A 16,797-nucleotide genomic window follows, 5' to 3' on the forward strand; every position below is an offset into this window, starting at 1 on the left:
ATGTTTATGTTTACACAATTTAATTAATTTAATTGACAGTCATTGTGGAAGAAATACTTTGCATGTGGTTCTAGTGCAAGATTCGGTAACAGGCATCCACAAGTCTCTGTTTGTGTCTCTCTTCTCAATGATGTAGTTGGACACGGCACAGCCACCATCATCCAGCGGAGGGTTCCAGGAAATCACCATGTAGTTTCTGTAGACCTCATTGAAAACTACAGGGCCCTCTGGTGGCTGTGGCCGGTCTGGGGGAAAAAAGTAAAAAATAATGTAATGATTGAATATTTTGCCTGTACTTTTGAGTCCATAATGTAAACTCTGAGCAATGTATGCCAAATTTTGTGCTGTCTCTGACATACCGACAACAGTTATGGTGCAGATTCCAGTACGAGTACCGGCAGCGTTCTCAACTCTGACGGAGTAGCAGCCGCTGTGGTCTCTTTTGGCTTTGCTGATGTTGAGGCTGAGGTGGCGGGCTGTGCTGTGGAGGCTGATCTCCTCATCCTCCTTCAGCTCTTCGTCGTTCTTCTTCCAGGCGATGGCTGGGGCCGGTTTGCCGCTGTAACGTCCAGACAGAGTGCACACGTCTCCCACCTTCACCATCATCTTCTCCCTGATGTCCATTTCCAGTGTGGGCGGTTCTGTAAAAGGAATATTTATTTTAGTAAAGGTTGTAAAAGTCTACATTTGTGATTGTATATTTGAAGACCCACCAAGTTCATCCTTGCATTGCACAGGTTTGGTGGCAAAGGATGCTTTGCCCTGTCCCACTTGGTTGATAGCAGAGACTCTGAATTCATGGCTTGAGCCCTCCTTCAGACCAGTGAGAGTGAACTTCCTGTCCATCAGTTTGGTGTCGGCACCCACACGCACAAAGTTGTCTCGACCAACCATGCGCGATTCCAGAACATACTCGGTCACCTCCGTGCCACCATCGTATTTAGGTGGCCTCCAGGCAACAGAAATAGAGTCTTTGGTGATTGCAGTGATGATAAGGTCTTCTGGGCGCTCAGGGACAGCTAGAAAACATAACAAAAATATTTAGTCAATACCATTGGTGGTTTTCAGATTCTAGAATGTGGTGATGTTATCCTCCCAGATGGGGGGCAAGAGCCAGATATTCATATTGATTACAGTGTACTTTGTTACAACAATTTTAACTGGTAAATTCCCAAATGATTATTGACTAATGATTATTTATTATTGAAATGATTCCCAAATGATGATTGAACCTGATCATTTCTGTTAGCAACTAGACCCAAGAAGTTACTGTAGTCCAACAAAAATCTGCATTTTAACATTTTTTACAATATTAGTTTCAGGCTGCCTCAAATGCTGTGATGCCATCTGAAACCCAGCTATTTTGAAAGTTTATCATACGAGGCCAGCTGCACTGCATGACTTACAGATAGGGTCCTTAATCATGACCATCTTCTCAATCTCAGTGAAGGGTCCCATGCCGATTATGTTCTCAGCTGCAATCCTGAAGAAATAGCCTTTGCCGTCGTTGAGTCCCTGCACCACGGCGTTGTTCCTGGTGACAGTGTAGGAGACAGAGGTCCAGCCCATGCGGTCAGACTCCCTCTTCTCGATGATATAGTTGGTAATGGCAGAACCGCCATCATCCTCAGGGGAGTACCAGGTCAGCTTGCAAGAGTCGCTGGTCAAGTTCTCACCAGTGAAGGGAAGGCCAACGGGTCCGGGCACATCTACAGAAAACAACGCCGTGGTTAATCAATGTTTTAACTTAAATATAAAGTGAATAATAAAGAAATCTCTTCAGACTTACCCAGGACTTCCACAATGACAGCCTTCTTCCTTTCTCCACCCTCATTCTTGGCACTGAGGGTGTATATGCCCTGGTGCGCACGTTTGCAGTTTTTGATGACCAGGGAGTTGGAGATTCCTGTTGTCTCCACCACAGCCTCTTTGGGCACCTCAGCATCATCTCTGAACCATGCTATCTGAGGAGCTGGCTTACCAGACACGTATGCGATGATACGGATGGTGCCACCTGCGTGGACAACAATCTTCTCCTTCACGGAGGCATCCAGGTCCATCTCAGGTGGAACTGCATCAAATAATTTCGTATTAATAATTTTGTATTTCTCCTTTCCATGCTACTTGTTTGTATTATTAAGACTCATACTTGTCCTGTCTTTGGTCTCAATGAGCTCTGAAACGTATCCTGGGTCGCCAACTCCGGCTGCATTCACAGCTCTGACTCTGAACTGGTACAGGCCTCCCTCTGTCAGGCTGTCCACAACGAATTTAGTACCTCTGACCTCAGTGTCCTTAGCCTGTGGAAAGGAATTCAACGTTCAGTGATCTGTTAATTTTATTATTGATTGTAAAATATAATATTTTACAGTTTACCTTTTTCCATCCTTCGTCCTCTGCTCCTGGTTCCTTCTCCTCCTCCTCACTTAGCAGAAGCCTTCTCTGGGCTTTCTTTTCCTCTTCCTCTTTGTTGATTTCCTTATATTCCACAATGTATCCAGTGACCTTTGAACCTCCATCCAATGAAGGAGGAATCCATTCTAGCTCCACAGTGGATCTGGTCCAATCAGTCACCTTTGGTGTGGGTGGGCCAGGGGGCTCTAAACAGAAGATAAATTAATTTAGTGTTACTCATTTCATAGGTTTAACCTAAACTTCAAACAAGTAAATGTTTAGTTAAAAGTTCTTACTGATGGGGTCTCTGCAGAGGATGGGGTCAGAGGGCATGCTGGGTAGTCCGCAGCCTGCAGCATTGACAGCTATGATTCTGAATTGGTACAAGGCTCCCTCCTGCAAGCCAGTTACATCCCAGTTGTTGCCCAGAGGCAAGGCCCTGATAGGCTCACGTGTGACACGAGTCCAGCGCTTGGATGTTGTCTCTTTCTTCTCAAGGTAATACCCGGTGATGGAAGAGCCACCATCATATTTAGGCTCATCCCAGTTGACTGTCATCGACTCAACGCAGACTTCAGTCACGGTTGGCTTCTCACACTGGCCAGGAACAGCTGCAAAAGAGAATAGGAATTTAATTACTTCAATCATATACATGGGAAGGACTAATGACTAAACTAAACTTACTGAAAAGGTTTCTGGCTTTCTCTGACTCGCTGACCAGTGGAGGTCCAACTCCAAACTTGTTCTGGGCCATGATTCTGAACTCATACTCATGGTTCTCGGTCAGACGAGTAACAACATAGGCACACTCCTTGGGGTCATTAGAGACGTGGACCCAGGATTTTCTGTTTTCCTCACGCTTTTCAATAACGTAGTTGGTGATCTTAGAGCCACCATCATCTTTGGGTGGATTCCAGGCCAAGCCAATCCTCTCCGCAAACACTTCAGTGAATTTAACAGGTCCAACAGGTGCTCCAGGTGGTCCTGCACAATGATTGTTGCATAACTAAATGGCCATTGTTATGGGGTTTATTATGGACTCTTGGAATATTGTATATCTTACCGTAGACTGAGACCTTGATGTCCTTGGACACTGTGCCCAAGCTGTTTGTAGCTGACAGGCTGTAGAGGGCACTGTCTAGCCTGCTGGCCTGCTGGATGAGCAGGGTGCATTTGTCGTGTGTCACCAGTTTGTTCATGTGCTGGTCATACTGGATAGGAGTCTTCTCCTCTGGTTTGGCTGCATTGACCTTGTGCCATGTCAGCGTGGGGAATGGACAGCCACTGACCTTTGCCACAATGCTGACATCACAACCCTCCTCACCCTCAAGGAACTCACGCATCTGAATAGTGGGAGCACCTGGAAAAATACAACATTTACTTCACTTTCACTTATTACTTATTCATTTGGGTGCAGACATTATTACTATCCAGTTATGATATCTGTGACTTACATGTCTGATCCTTGATGACCATGGGTCCAACGGTAGCAGAGGGGCGGCTGGGTCCAGCAGCATTCACAGCTTTTACTCTGAACTCGTACTCTCCACCCTTTCATAACACAAACACAATAATAGTCAAATAAAAACTGGACAGAAAACTGTAGTTAGAAATACCCACCTCCTTAAGGTCTTCCACAGTAAAGGTCAGCTCCTCAACATCTCTCTTGTTGCACTGTTTCCATGTCTCCTTCTCCTTTCCACTAGTGTCCCAGCTCAGACGCTCAATAATGTAATGCTTTATCGGTGAGCCACCATTGTTTTTGGGTGCCTCCCAGCTCAGGGTGACAGTGTCCTTAGTCACGAGGTTCACTTTGAGTTTGGTGGGAGGATCAGGGGGGTCTGAAGAGAAGAATATCAGCACTGTAAATAGTTGGTAGAGGTCGTGGTGGTTTTCACTGTGTAGATCACAAGTGAGAACTTACAGATCGGATCTGTGGCTCTGGCAGGATCAGTGGTGACTGTGAATGGACCAAATCCCAGTCTGTTCTCAGCCCGGACTCTGAACAAATAGTCCTGACCCTCCAAAAGACCAGGGACCACAAAGGCTTGGCTAGCACAGGCAGCATTAACCTAATTAAAACAAAATACTAGCTGTTCAGAAACTGTTCATACAATGTTTATGAAAGTAAATGACTAAAATAGGCACCTTGGTCCAAGCCTTATCAATCGTAGACTTCTTCTCAATAAAGTAGCTCTTGATTCTCTCCCCTCCATCAGTGTCTGGCAGCTTCCAGATCAGCCTCATGGTTGATCTGGTGATGTCGGTCACTTTCAATTCCTTTGGAGGTCCAGGAACATCTATGACACAACACAATTTCAAAATAAAACACAATAACTTGCTTTTTTGATTCATTTGAATTAACCAAAAAATGGATGACAGACGCACCAAGGACAATCACTCTCACGTTCACATGTTTCTGGCCAGACTTGTTTTTGGCAGTGATTGTGTAGCGACCGGTGTGCGTCCTCTGACTGACAGGGATGGTCACAACAGAAGTAGTATCTGTGGACTCAACCTGTGTAAAGACAAAGACCATATTGTAATGAACAAATATTTGACAGAAAGCACAAATAGACAATAGACAAAGTATAATAGATCTTACTTCAGAGTCAACTGGAAGTGTATGCAGCTTGTTCTTCTTGTGCGATTTGGCCTTTCCAGTGAAATCCCAAGTCACTTTAGGAGCAGGACGCCCCCTGATTGTGGCAGGAATCCTGATTGGATCTCCAGCACGAATGCAAAGCAGGTCTTCAAGCAATACATCAATGCTAATGGCAGGAGGAACTGTGGAAAGATAAAACACTCAACATCTTCTGTACACATTAAAAGTGTAAAATTAAACAAGGAATGTTTCATCTGGTCTTACGCTGAACATCTTGTACAAGGACCTCAGTAGTGCGAGGGCTTGGGTCAGATTCCCCAATGTCATTGACGGCAATAATTCTGAAGCGATAGCGTTTGAGCTCGCGGAGGCTCGGCACGGTGAACTCAGTGGTGGGATGCAGACTTTCCGGATCATTCACTCTCACCCACTGAGAGGAGCCCTCATCCTGGATCTGGATAATGTAGCCCTTAATGGGACTGCCACCATCATACTCGGGGGGCTTCCAGGCCAGGGTCACACTGTGCTTGTTCTTGTCAGCCACTTCAGGAGCAGCAGGCATGCTTGGTGGAGCTGTGTGATATAACAGTATAATTTAGACACTATCAGATTTAGGGCGGTCCGAGAACAAGGTGATTTATACTCACTGAGTGGATCAACAGCAAAGGCAGAGTCAGATGGTGCACTGAATGGACCTGTTCCTGCACTGTTGCTGGCTGCAACTCTGAATTCATATTCTGTGCCTTCAAACAAACGAGTCACCTAGGGGGTAGATAAATAACATAATTAGTGAAAAAACACACACAAACACATTTTAAAGCTTTAACCCATGTATGGGAGAATAGTAAGCCATATTGCTGATGCACCTGGTATTCCCATCCCTTTGTGCCTCTCTTAGTGATAGGCAGCTTGTTGACTCTGGCCCAGTAGGCAGTGCCCTTCTCCCTCTTCTCCAGCCAGTAGCCAGTAATCATAGAACCACCAGTATCTCTTGGGGGCTCCCATGTCAGAGTCATAGATGTCTTGGAGTACTCTGCAATGGTTGGTTTCTCTGGAGGACCAGGCAGACCGAATGGATCCGTAATCTGAACTTCCTCTGTGCAACATGGGTCAGAGATGCCGTAACGGTTCTCTGCTTTGACCCTGAACATGTAGGTCTTGTTTGTCTCAAGGTTCCAAGCCTTTAAAAACAATAAAATGATAATTAATTAATAAACCAAATGCATTTACAAAAAATACCAACTATATTACTACTAGACCGAAAAGCTAATCTGTCCAGGACCATTAAGAAGATGACACATACCCAGTATTTCCTCTCAACAATGCTGTTGTTGACCACCTCCCACTGTGGTTCAGGTGGTGGCTCCTGTCCCTCTTCCACCTCTGGCACATCTTTCACAATCTCCTTCTTCTCAATAATATAGTTGGTCAGTTCACTGCCACCATTGTCCAGTGGAGCCTCCCAGTGGAGGAAGCAGGCCTCAGCTTTAATGTTGGGCACAGTAAGGTTCCTGGGTGGCAGAGGACGGTCTGCCATAGAAGAAAGTTGTATTATTATTTTATTACACACAGGTGAATGAAACTCTATTGTATTGTAATATAGTTATTTTATGGTCCTAAAATAAATTAACAGATGTTGAATTTAGATGTGCACTCACCGAGCACCATGACATAGGTGGTGTGATGCGCAGATCCCATGTTGTTAGAGGCAGTCACAGTGTAGGTGCCTCTGTCTCTCCTGTTTGCAGATGGGATGGACAGAGTTGTCTTGCAATTCAACCTGCCAGTCACCACTGTCTCTATCTGCAGTTCATCAGTGGGCTTGTCAATCACGACATCATCCTTGGTCCATTCAATCTTGGGGATGGGAAGACCCAAGACATCAGCAGGCATTTCAATGGGCTCTCCCTTCTTTACCGTAATGGTGTCGGCCTTGAAAACCTTCAACATGTGGACTTCAGGAGCCACTGAACATGAGAACAAGATCAAGTTAATGTTGTGCAAATGATAAAAGAACAATTTTATTACCCAAAAGAACTACAGTTCTACAAGACCTCACCTTCATCATCCTGAATAACCACAGTCATCGGGATGGAAGGCTCGCTCTCTCCAATAAGGTTAGCACACTTGATCCTGAACTCATACATCCAGGCCTCCTCCAGCCCAGTCACTGTCATGGTCATGTCGGGGCAGATCTCTGTGTTACAGGGCTCAAAGTTCTGCTGGTCCTGCCTCTTCTTCTCAACAAAGTATCCAATCACAGGGCTACCACCATCATTACGAGGTGGCTTCCAGGTCAGAGTGATGGAGTCCTTGGTCCTTTCAGTGTAGTGGAACTTCTCTGGGTATGATGGTGGACCTAAAGAACAAACAGCAGCCTTGTTAAATGCGCTTTCAATAAAAAATGTAAGTACGAAATGTAATTCACTAAAATTCAAAACCGATCACTCACCTTGTGGGTCAATGGCCTTGATGGGTCCGAGCTCGACGGGCTGACCTAAGCCAAACTTGTTCTTGGCAGTGACACGGAAGTAGTAATCCTGTCCCTCCATAATGCCCACACATTCACATTTTGAGGAGGCGGTTTCAACAGGCTGTCTCCATGTGTGCATCTTAGCATCTCTTCGTTCCACAAGGAAACCAGTCAAGTCACTGCCACCATCATCCTCAGGGTCATCCCAGTTCAGGAAGATCATCTTACGGGTAACAACCACAGGTTTCAAATCTGTAACTGGTCCAGGAACATCTGTGGAGGACAACATTTTTCTTAACACTCTAATTGTAATTCTAACATATACAGGTGAGAAGAAAAAACACTGATGATCTGTTTACAATATGTGTAAATGGACAGACTTACCCTGGACTTCTATTCTGGTCCAAGCTGACTTGATTGCACTAGGGTTGCAGGCGGAGATCTGGTATTTTCCACAGTCGGATCTCTGAATGTTCTTGATGCTGATGATGCTTGCGTTGCCCTCAGTAAGGACCTCTACCCGATCTTTGTCAAGTTTGCCATCATCTTTGGTCCAGCTGATAGATGGGTAGGGTTTGCCGGTGACAATTGCTGGGAGGAGAAGATGCTCACCTGCACGGATGAAAACTCCAGCTTTCATGGACAGCCCCAAGTCAATAACTGGGACCTCTGTAAAAAAACGTAAAAGAAGGAAATTAATACAGCAATGAGTTAATTATCATATAGATGCAATGAACACATAATGATCTGAAGAATTTTCTCACCTGCTGGATTCCTGACAATCACAGACTCAGTGAATCCTGGAGTTCCTTCTCCAGCAGAGTTGCAAGCGGTGACACGGACCACATATTTAGCTCCTTCACGAACTCCATAGACAGTGAAGTTACGGTTCTTCCAAGGGCGCTCAGTGGCTCTAGACCAGTCCTTAGAGCCAAGAATAGCCTGTGGGACAGCAAAAAACAACCAGTGCAAACAAGTCCATTTTAAGTGTATATAGGTAAATAACTGTTCATGGTTATATGAACTGACCTTGTCCACGTGATATCCAAGAATTTCTCCTCCACCATTGTCAACAGGTGGATCCCACTCAACATCAATGGAGTGGTCAGAGGTCTCCACTACACGAGGAATAGGAGGACCAGGAGGCACTGCAGTGTACAACATGTGTCAGATTTTAATAGTGTTCATTTACGGTATTTTATCACATATTTTTTCTTGTTACTTACAGATCGGAGCCTGAGCTGTCCTAGGTTCAGAGGGAGGACTGAACTTTCCGGGACCAGCTTGGTTTTCAGCTGCGACACGGAAGATGTAAGTCAGACCCTCCGTAAGACCTTCAACGTTCAGTTCAGTATCAGGGCAGAGGTTCCTACAACAGAACACACATGTTGAAAACTACAAGTATACATTTTAAATGTATTAATTTAAAATGATGAAATTAGAGTCTTTTCCTACTTGTTGACACGAGCCCAGTGAGAGCTGTTGATCTCGCGTTTCTCCACCCAATAGCCAATAATGGGACTGCCATTGTCATTGGGTGCATTCCATGTGACCAACATGGAGTTGGCAGTAACGTCATCAATCACTGGCTTCTCAGGAGCCTCGGGGGGATCTATGAAATAAGAAATAAAGGGAATTTGGAACAAATGTGAAAATGTGAGTGAAAAAGAAGCAGAAAATAAAAAGTACCAAATGGATTCTTTGCAATAAGTGGTTTGGAGACACATGGTGGTCCAGCTCCAAATTTGTTCTCAGCTACGACTCTGAAGATGTACTCTTTCTTCTCAATGAGTTTGGGCACCAGGTAGCGGCAGCCTCTGAGTGTGGAGGTGACAGTGCTCCAACCAAACTCAATCTTAGAGTTGTCCTTATTCTCCAGAGTGTAGTTGAGAATCTCACTGCCGCCATCATCTAGAGGAGGATCCCACTTGCAGATGACAGAGCTCTTTCTCACCTCCTCGAATCTGAAGTTCACAGGTGGTCCAGGAGTATCTATGGAGTAGTGAAAGGGTGAGCTTTTGTGAGTATTGGCCTTGCTAGTGCACGCTGCAAACAAAAAAAGTTGTGTTAAATTTTCTTTAACACAAAGCATTATATCTTACCCAGGACATTGACTTCGCATGTTGCTGAGGCGATGCCGTGGTCATTCTCAATCTTGATCATGAAGATACCATGGTCAGCTCTGATGGAATCCTTAACAACAATAGAAGACATGCCCCTCCTGCTGTTGTTTATCTCCGAGCGCTCGTTGATTGTGGGGTATTCAGGCAGCTCCTCTTCTGGCTCCTCCTCTTTCTTCTCCTCTGCCTCTTTTGCCTCCCCCTTTACTTCCTCCTTCTTCTCTCCTTCTTTGACTTCTCCCTCTTTCTTCTCACCCTCCTTCACCTCTCCCTCCTTCACCTCTCCCTCCTTCTTCTCTCCTTCTTTTACCTCTTCCCCTTTCTTCTCCTCCTTCTTCTTCTTCAGCGGCCTTTCTGGGCGCTTGCGGAGAGGTTCGGGCCGGATTACCTCGTTGTTGAAGTACCATGTGATCTCGGGGTATGGCGCACCAGAGATGTTTGCATCCAGGCAGATTTCGCACCCGCGCTTCACGCTCAAGCCAGACTGCAGGCTGCCACTCAAGAAGACCTTGGGTGGGTCTGCATCAAGAAGGAAAAAATGTAACAGCAAACAAATGCAAATACTGTACAATGGAAAAACTAATTAATACATTTGAATTAGCAATATGTACACTGTCAGGTAAAAGTTTGGACCACCCTTCTAATTTAATGTTTACTACTTTTATATACATACGGAAGACATCTAATACATGAAAAAAAAACTTCATTTATTCAACTAAATGTTTTAGAATATTCAAATCCTCAAAGAAGCTACCCTTAGCTTTGTTCACACTGCTGCAAACACATGGCCTCTCAATGGGCTTCTCGATGAAGTCTTCTGAAATGGTTTTCACTTCAAAGCAGTGCTGCATCAGGATCAAGTAATGCCAAAAGTGTAAACCAGGGTTCAAAGCAAAGGGTAGCTATTTTATTTTATTTTTTAATCTAATTTTGAACTTGTTTTTGTTTGCTACATTCCATTACATTCATGTTTTGATGCCTTCATTGAGAAAGAATGTAACAAATCACAGAAATAAAGAAGAATTAAAACTGCAAGCAGTGGTAAAGGCCCTCGCCACCTCTTGCGACTGTGGGGTACATGCCACCGTGAAGATCCTGCCTTTCGTTCCCACTTACATCACCCCTCCCCCCAAAATCAGCGACTGAGTAATACTACTCCATCCATTCCAATGAGACCATTTATGACATTGTCACGCCTGCATGGTTGGAAATAGAGGTATGTCTTCATTGGCTTTTTTGTTCAATATGATGAGAGGAATATGTGTACCAAATTTCAATGGTCTATAACAAAGTAATCATTTTTAATCCCAGTTAACCAAAACCCATGTATTTCTATGAGAAATGTCAGATGTTGCCATGGCAACACCTTTGCAAATAGAGGTATGTTCTCCTTGGCTTTTTTGTTTAGCATGGCATGAGGGATGTCCATGCCAAATTTGAAATGTTTATGCCAAAGTAATTTTTTTGCATAACATTAAAAGGTTCAAGGGGGCGCTGTGGAGAAATGTAATTTTTGACATGTGTAAATTGCATATGTATGCACTCAGAGTTTTTGAACAAAACGTATATTAATGCCAGAAAATAGGACACTGCATGTTTGAGTTACAGGCCATTTAAAACAAAAAAAAACAAACATCTTTTTTCTTTGCAGGCTGGCCACACCCACATTTTATTACTTAAAAAAATTCAGGAGAGTAGCCTATATTCCCACATGGGTCTAGTAAATTGTGACCATTTTGCAAGTTTCTTGAATGAAAATCCACGGCATAAAAAATCCAAATGTTAGAGTTAAAATTTCTGGGTTCTGCCCAGAATGGCCGACTTCCTGTAGGGTTTAGGGTGGGGTCATAATATAATTTTTTACTTGGCTTGACATGTTCTATGTTTGTACCAAATTTAATTTGTCTACGATGAAAAAGGTCTCTCATTGCCGTAATGTATTTCAAATTTTGAGGTGGCGCTATTGAGTCATTTTGATACATTAATTTTTTTGAACATCAAAATACAAATTTTTTTTGCCAATCTTGAATTTTAGGCCATAGTTTGATGAGTGTAGAGCATCTATTTAGTCTACAACAAAGTCCAGTACTCTGAACCCCATTCATTTCAACGACACATTTATTATGTTACCACGGTAACATAGTTGCAGACAGAGGTATGTTCTCATTGGCTTTTTTGTTCAGTTTGCCAAGCCAAATGTTCATGCCGAATTTCAAATGTTTATGTCAAATAATTTTTTTGGTCCAATTCAAAAGTTCATGGGGGCGCTGTGGAACTAAAAACATTCTGACATATGTAAATTGAATATCATTTTGTGCAGATCAAGATTTTAAACAAAATGTATATTAATGCCGGGAAATAGGACACTGCATGTGTGAGTTATGCGCATTTTAACACTTCAAAATATTGTTTTTGTCACGGGGTCTGCATTATCTGTCCTCCTGTGCTCTCTCCCCCTCCCCTACCTGACTGCTTAGAGCTGGGCGCACCTGGAGCGCATCAGCGCAATTACCTCCACCTGCTGCCGAGTATTTGAGGGCTCGGCACAAGACACTCGGGGCCAGACCGTCCGCGTGTCAACGTGAATGCTCCAGCTTAGTTTTTGCAGTTTTGTTACCTGTCTCCCCTGTCACCCCTCCCCGAACCGCCACCTTAACATGGTGGAGGGGTTTGAGCACCCAAATGATCCTGGGAGCTATGTTGTCGGGGGCTTCATGCCCCTGGTAGGGTCACCCATGGCAAACAGGTCCTGGGAGACGGGTCTGACTAAGAGCGGTTCAGAAGACCTTCATGAAGAAAAATCCAACAAGGCCGTTTACGTCACCTGGACTGGCGTTACCGGGGCCCCACCCTGGAGCCAGGCCTGGGGTGGGTGCTCAGCAGCGAGCGCCTGGTGGCCGGGCCTTTCCCCACGGGGCCCGGCCGGGCCCAGCCAGAAGGAACGACGTGGGGCCGTCCTCCCGTGGACCCACCACCTGCGAGAGGAGCCATGAGGGGTGGGTGCAGAGAGATCTGGGCGGCAGTCAAAGGTGGGGACCTCAACGACCGGATCTCCGGGCATGGAGACTAGCTCTGGGGACATGCAATGTCACATCGCTGGGGGGAAGGAGCCTGAGCTTGTGCGGGAGGTTGAGCGTTACTGGCTAGATATAGTCAGCCTCACCTCCACAGACAGCTTGGGCTCTGGAACCCAACTCCTTGAGCGGGGTTGGACTCTCCATTTCTCTGACGTTGCCCGCGGGGAGCGGTGGCGAGCTGGTGTGGGCTTGCTCATTGCCCCACAGCTCAGCCGCCATGTGTTGGAGTTCACCCCGATGAACGAGAGGGTCGCATCCGTGCACCTTCGGGTCGGGGACAGGTCTATCACTGTTGTGTCGGCCTACGGGCCAAACAGCAGTGTGGAGTACCCGGCCTTCTTGGAGTCCCTGGGAGGGGTACTAGACAGTGCACCAACTGGGGACGTTGTTCTCCTGGAGGACTTATATGTCCATGTGGGTATTGACAGTGACACTTGGAGGGCCGTGATTGAGAGGAATGGCCTCAGCGATCTGAACCCGAGTGATGTTTTGTTATTGGACTTCTGTGCTAGTCACAGTTTGTCCATAACAAACACCATGTTCGAGCACAAGGGTGTCCATCGGTGCACGTGGCACCAGGACACTCTAGGTCAGAGGTCGATGATCGACTTTGTTGTCGTGTCATCTGACCTCCGACCGCGTGTCTTGGACACTCGGGTAAAGAGAGGGGCTGAGCTGTCAACTGATCACCACCTAGTGGTGAGTTGGATCCGCTGGCGGAGGAGGAAGCCGGACAGACCTGGCAGGCCCAAGCACATCATGAAGGTCTGCTGGGAACATCTGGCGGAGTCCTTTGTCAGAGGGGTCTTCAACTCACACCTCCGGGAGAGCTTCTCCCTGATCCCGGGGGAGGCTGGGGACATGGACTCTGAGTGGGCCATGTTCTCCACCTCTATTGTCAATGCGGCTGCTCGTAGTTGTGGTCGTAAGGTCTGCGGTGCTTGTCGCGGTGGTAATCCCCAAACCCGGTGGTGGACACCGGAAGTAAGGGATGCCGTCAAGCTGAAGAAGGAGTTCTATCGAGCCTTGTTGGCTCGTGGGACTCCTGAGGCAGCTGAAGAGTCCCGACGGGCCAAGCGTGCCGCGGCTCAGGCAGTCACAGAGGCAAAAACTCGGGGTTGGGAGGAGTTCGGGGAGGCCATGGAAGAGGACTATCGGACGGCCTCAAAGAGATTCTGGCAAACCGTCCGACGCCTCAGGAGGGGGAAGCAGTGCTTCACCAACACCGTTTACAGTGCTGGTGGAGAGCTGCTGACCTCGACTGAGGATGTTGTCGGGCGGTGGAAGGAATACTTTGAGGATCTCCTCAATCCCACTGTCATGTCTTCCGAGGAGGAAGCAGAAACTGGGGACCCGGAGGCGGACTCGTCCATCACCCTGGCTGAAGTCGCTGAGGTGGTTGGCAAGCTCCTTGGTGGCAAGCTCCTTGGTGGCAAGCTCCTCGGTGGCAAGGCTCCGGGGGTGGACGAGATCCGCCCTGAGGACCTCAAGTCTCTGGATGTTGTGGGGCTGTCTTGGCTGACACGTCTCTGCAACATCGCGTGGCGGTCGGGGACAGTACCTGTGGAATTGCAGACTGGGGTGGTGGTCCCTCTGTATAAGAAGTGGGACCGGAGGGTGTGTTCCAATTACAGGGGAATCACACTCCTCAGCCTTCCCGGTAAGGTCTATTCCAGGGTACTCGAGAGGAGAATCCGACCGATAGTCGAACCTTGGATTCAGGAGGAGCAGTGTGGTTTTTGTCCTGGTCGCGGAACACTGGACCAGCTCTATACTCTCCATCAGGTCCTTGAGGGTTCATGGGAGTTTACCCAACCAGTCCACATGTGTTTTGTGGATCTGGAGAAGGCATTCGACCATGTCCCTCGTGGTATCCTTTGGGGGGTGCTCTGGGAGTATGGGATCCGGGGCCCTTTGCTAAGGGCTGTCCGGTCCCTGTATGACCGGAGCAGGAGCTGTGCTCGCATTGCCGGCAGTAAGTCAGACCTGCTCCCTGTGCATGTTGGACTCCGCCAGGGCTTCCCTTTGTCACCGGTTCTGTTCATTATATTTATGGACAGAATTTCTCGGCGCAGCCAGGGGCCGGAGGGGGTCTGGTTTGGGAACCACAGGATTTCATCTCTGCTGTTTGCAGATGATGTTGTCCTGATGGCTTCTTCGAGCCAGGACCTGCAGCAGGCACTGGGGCGGTTTGCAGCCGAGTGTGAAGCGGATGGGATGAGAATCAGCTCGTCCAAATCTGAGGCCATGGTGATCGACCGGAAAAATGTTGTTTGCCCTCTCCGGGTGGGTGGTGAGGCTCTGCCTCAAGTGGAGGAGTTCAAGTATCTCGGGGTTTTGTTCACGAGTGAAGGAAGGATGGAGCGTGAGATTGACAGGCGGGTCGGTGCAGCGTCTGCAGTGATGCGGTCGCTGTATCGGTCCGTTGTGGTAAAGAAGGAGATGAGCCCAAAGGCAAAGATCTCGATTTACTGGTCACCTATGGTCATTTACCCTCATCTATGGTCATGAGCTCTGGGTAATGACGGACAGGACAAGGTCGCGGATACAAGCGGCTGAAATGGGTTTCCTCCGCAGGGTGGCCGGGCGCACCCTTAGGGATAGGGTGAGGAGCTCGGTCACATGGGAGGAGCTCGGAGTAGAGCCGCTGCTCCTACACGTTGAGAGGAACCAGTTGAGGTGGCTCGGGAATCTGCTCAGGATGCCTCCTGGACGCCTCCCTAGGGAGGTGTTCTGGGCATGTCCCACCGGGAGGAGGCCCCGGGGAAGACCCAGGACACGCTGGAGGGACTATGTCTCTCGGCTGGCCTGGGAACGCCTTGGGGTCCCACCGGAGGAGCTGGAGGACATGTCCGGGGTGAGGGAAGTCTGGGAGTCCCTGCTTAGACTGCTGCCCCTGCGACCCGGCCCCGGATAAGCAGAAGAAAATGCATGGATGGATGTTACCTGTCTGCCTGTTACTCATTGGAATTTTGCCACCTTCCAGATTCCTCGCTCGTACCTGCTCCTGCCTCTGCACTCTAGCTCCGGTACAGTCCACCCCTCTGCCTTGCCTCTTGTCCCGTCTTGGTCTCCGGCTTGCTTCCCGTCTCCTGCCCTGTCTCCCGCTCTCTGGACTACCCCTGCTGGGTCTTCCCTGGCCCTGTCCCTGGTCCCGTCGTGCTCCGGCCCTGGCTGTCTCCGTGCCCGCTCTGGACATCCCTGCTTGGCTTGCGACCCCGCTCTGCACTACTCCCGTCTGGACTGCTTCCCGCTCCCTGCTCCCCGTGTGTGTTAAATTAACTATTAAAAACTGAATTTCACCATTTTGTAAATAAACAGTGTAAATCTGCCCCGAGTCTGCACTCCTTGCTCCGCACCCGCACTAGCCGTTACGACAGTTTTTTTCTTTGATTGGTGGCCACACCCACATTTTATGATGTAGAAAAATCCAAGACCCTTTAAGTTCCCTATAATTCCACATGGGTCTAGTAAATTGTGACCAATTTGCAAGTTTCTTGAATCAAGTTTCTTGATTGAAAAAAATCCAAATGTGAGAGGTAAAATTTTGAAAAAATGGGGTTCCGCCCACAATGGCCGACTTCCTGTAGGGCTTAGGGTGGGGTCATAATATAATTTTTTACTTGTCTTGACATGTTCTATGATTGTACCAAATTTCATTTGTCTACGATGAAAAAGGTCTCTCATTGCCGTAATGTATTTCAAATTTTGAGGTGGCCCTATTGAGTCATTTTGAAACATTAATTTTTTTGAACATCAAAATAATAAATTTTTCATCAACCTTGAATGTTGAGTCCAATAAAATTGAGTTTTTGTTATCGTTCAGGGGGTCAAAAATGACTTAAATCCGACAAGAATAATAATAATAAAGGACATTTTTTTTCCACCCATTATTTTTCTGTGACTTGTGACTTTGTGACTTTCTCACATTGTGCCTCATCGCAAATAAGGCCCCTGTGAATTTTTTCACAAGTCCACGTCAAATCGTTTGTCTTCTACGAATTTTTGAAAATGAAAGTTGAAGAGGGTGCTAGAGAGCCATTTTTTGAGAGAGTGCCTTTATTTGCATATCATTGCGTTCAGCTCACAAATGTGCATAAACGCTGTATAAGCGTTTTCCCAACAAAA

General features: G+C 46.9%; 1 protein-coding gene across 1 annotated transcript in view; it reads right to left on the reverse strand.

Annotated features, from left to right (window-relative positions):
* The window catches only part of ttn.2 (titin, tandem duplicate 2), a 191,715-nt gene that overhangs the window by 56,342 nt on the left and 118,576 nt on the right, over nt 1–16,797 (reverse strand). The window contains 30 exon segments of the mRNA XM_055230344.1: nt 58–245; nt 360–641; nt 714–1,019; nt 1,407–1,709; nt 1,790–2,071; nt 2,150–2,300; nt 2,377–2,600; nt 2,691–3,005; nt 3,079–3,378; nt 3,458–3,754; nt 3,849–3,945; nt 4,015–4,235; nt 4,319–4,466; nt 4,543–4,694; nt 4,783–4,912; nt 5,000–5,181; nt 5,264–5,572; nt 5,647–5,761; nt 5,866–6,180; nt 6,303–6,529; nt 6,658–6,966; nt 7,059–7,358; nt 7,452–7,745; nt 7,857–8,141; nt 8,237–8,414; nt 8,502–8,620; nt 8,699–8,841; nt 8,928–9,084; nt 9,162–9,464; nt 9,575–10,111. Of these exon segments, the coding sequence (XP_055086319.1) occupies nt 58–245; nt 360–641; nt 714–1,019; nt 1,407–1,709; nt 1,790–2,071; nt 2,150–2,300; nt 2,377–2,600; nt 2,691–3,005; nt 3,079–3,378; nt 3,458–3,754; nt 3,849–3,945; nt 4,015–4,235; nt 4,319–4,466; nt 4,543–4,694; nt 4,783–4,912; nt 5,000–5,181; nt 5,264–5,572; nt 5,647–5,761; nt 5,866–6,180; nt 6,303–6,529; nt 6,658–6,966; nt 7,059–7,358; nt 7,452–7,745; nt 7,857–8,141; nt 8,237–8,414; nt 8,502–8,620; nt 8,699–8,841; nt 8,928–9,084; nt 9,162–9,464; nt 9,575–10,111 (7,169 nt within the window).

This window comes from Periophthalmus magnuspinnatus, chromosome 21 (genome assembly GCF_009829125.3).
Source record: "Periophthalmus magnuspinnatus isolate fPerMag1 chromosome 21, fPerMag1.2.pri, whole genome shotgun sequence".
Lineage (NCBI taxonomy): Eukaryota > Metazoa > Chordata > Actinopteri > Gobiiformes > Gobiidae > Periophthalmus > Periophthalmus magnuspinnatus.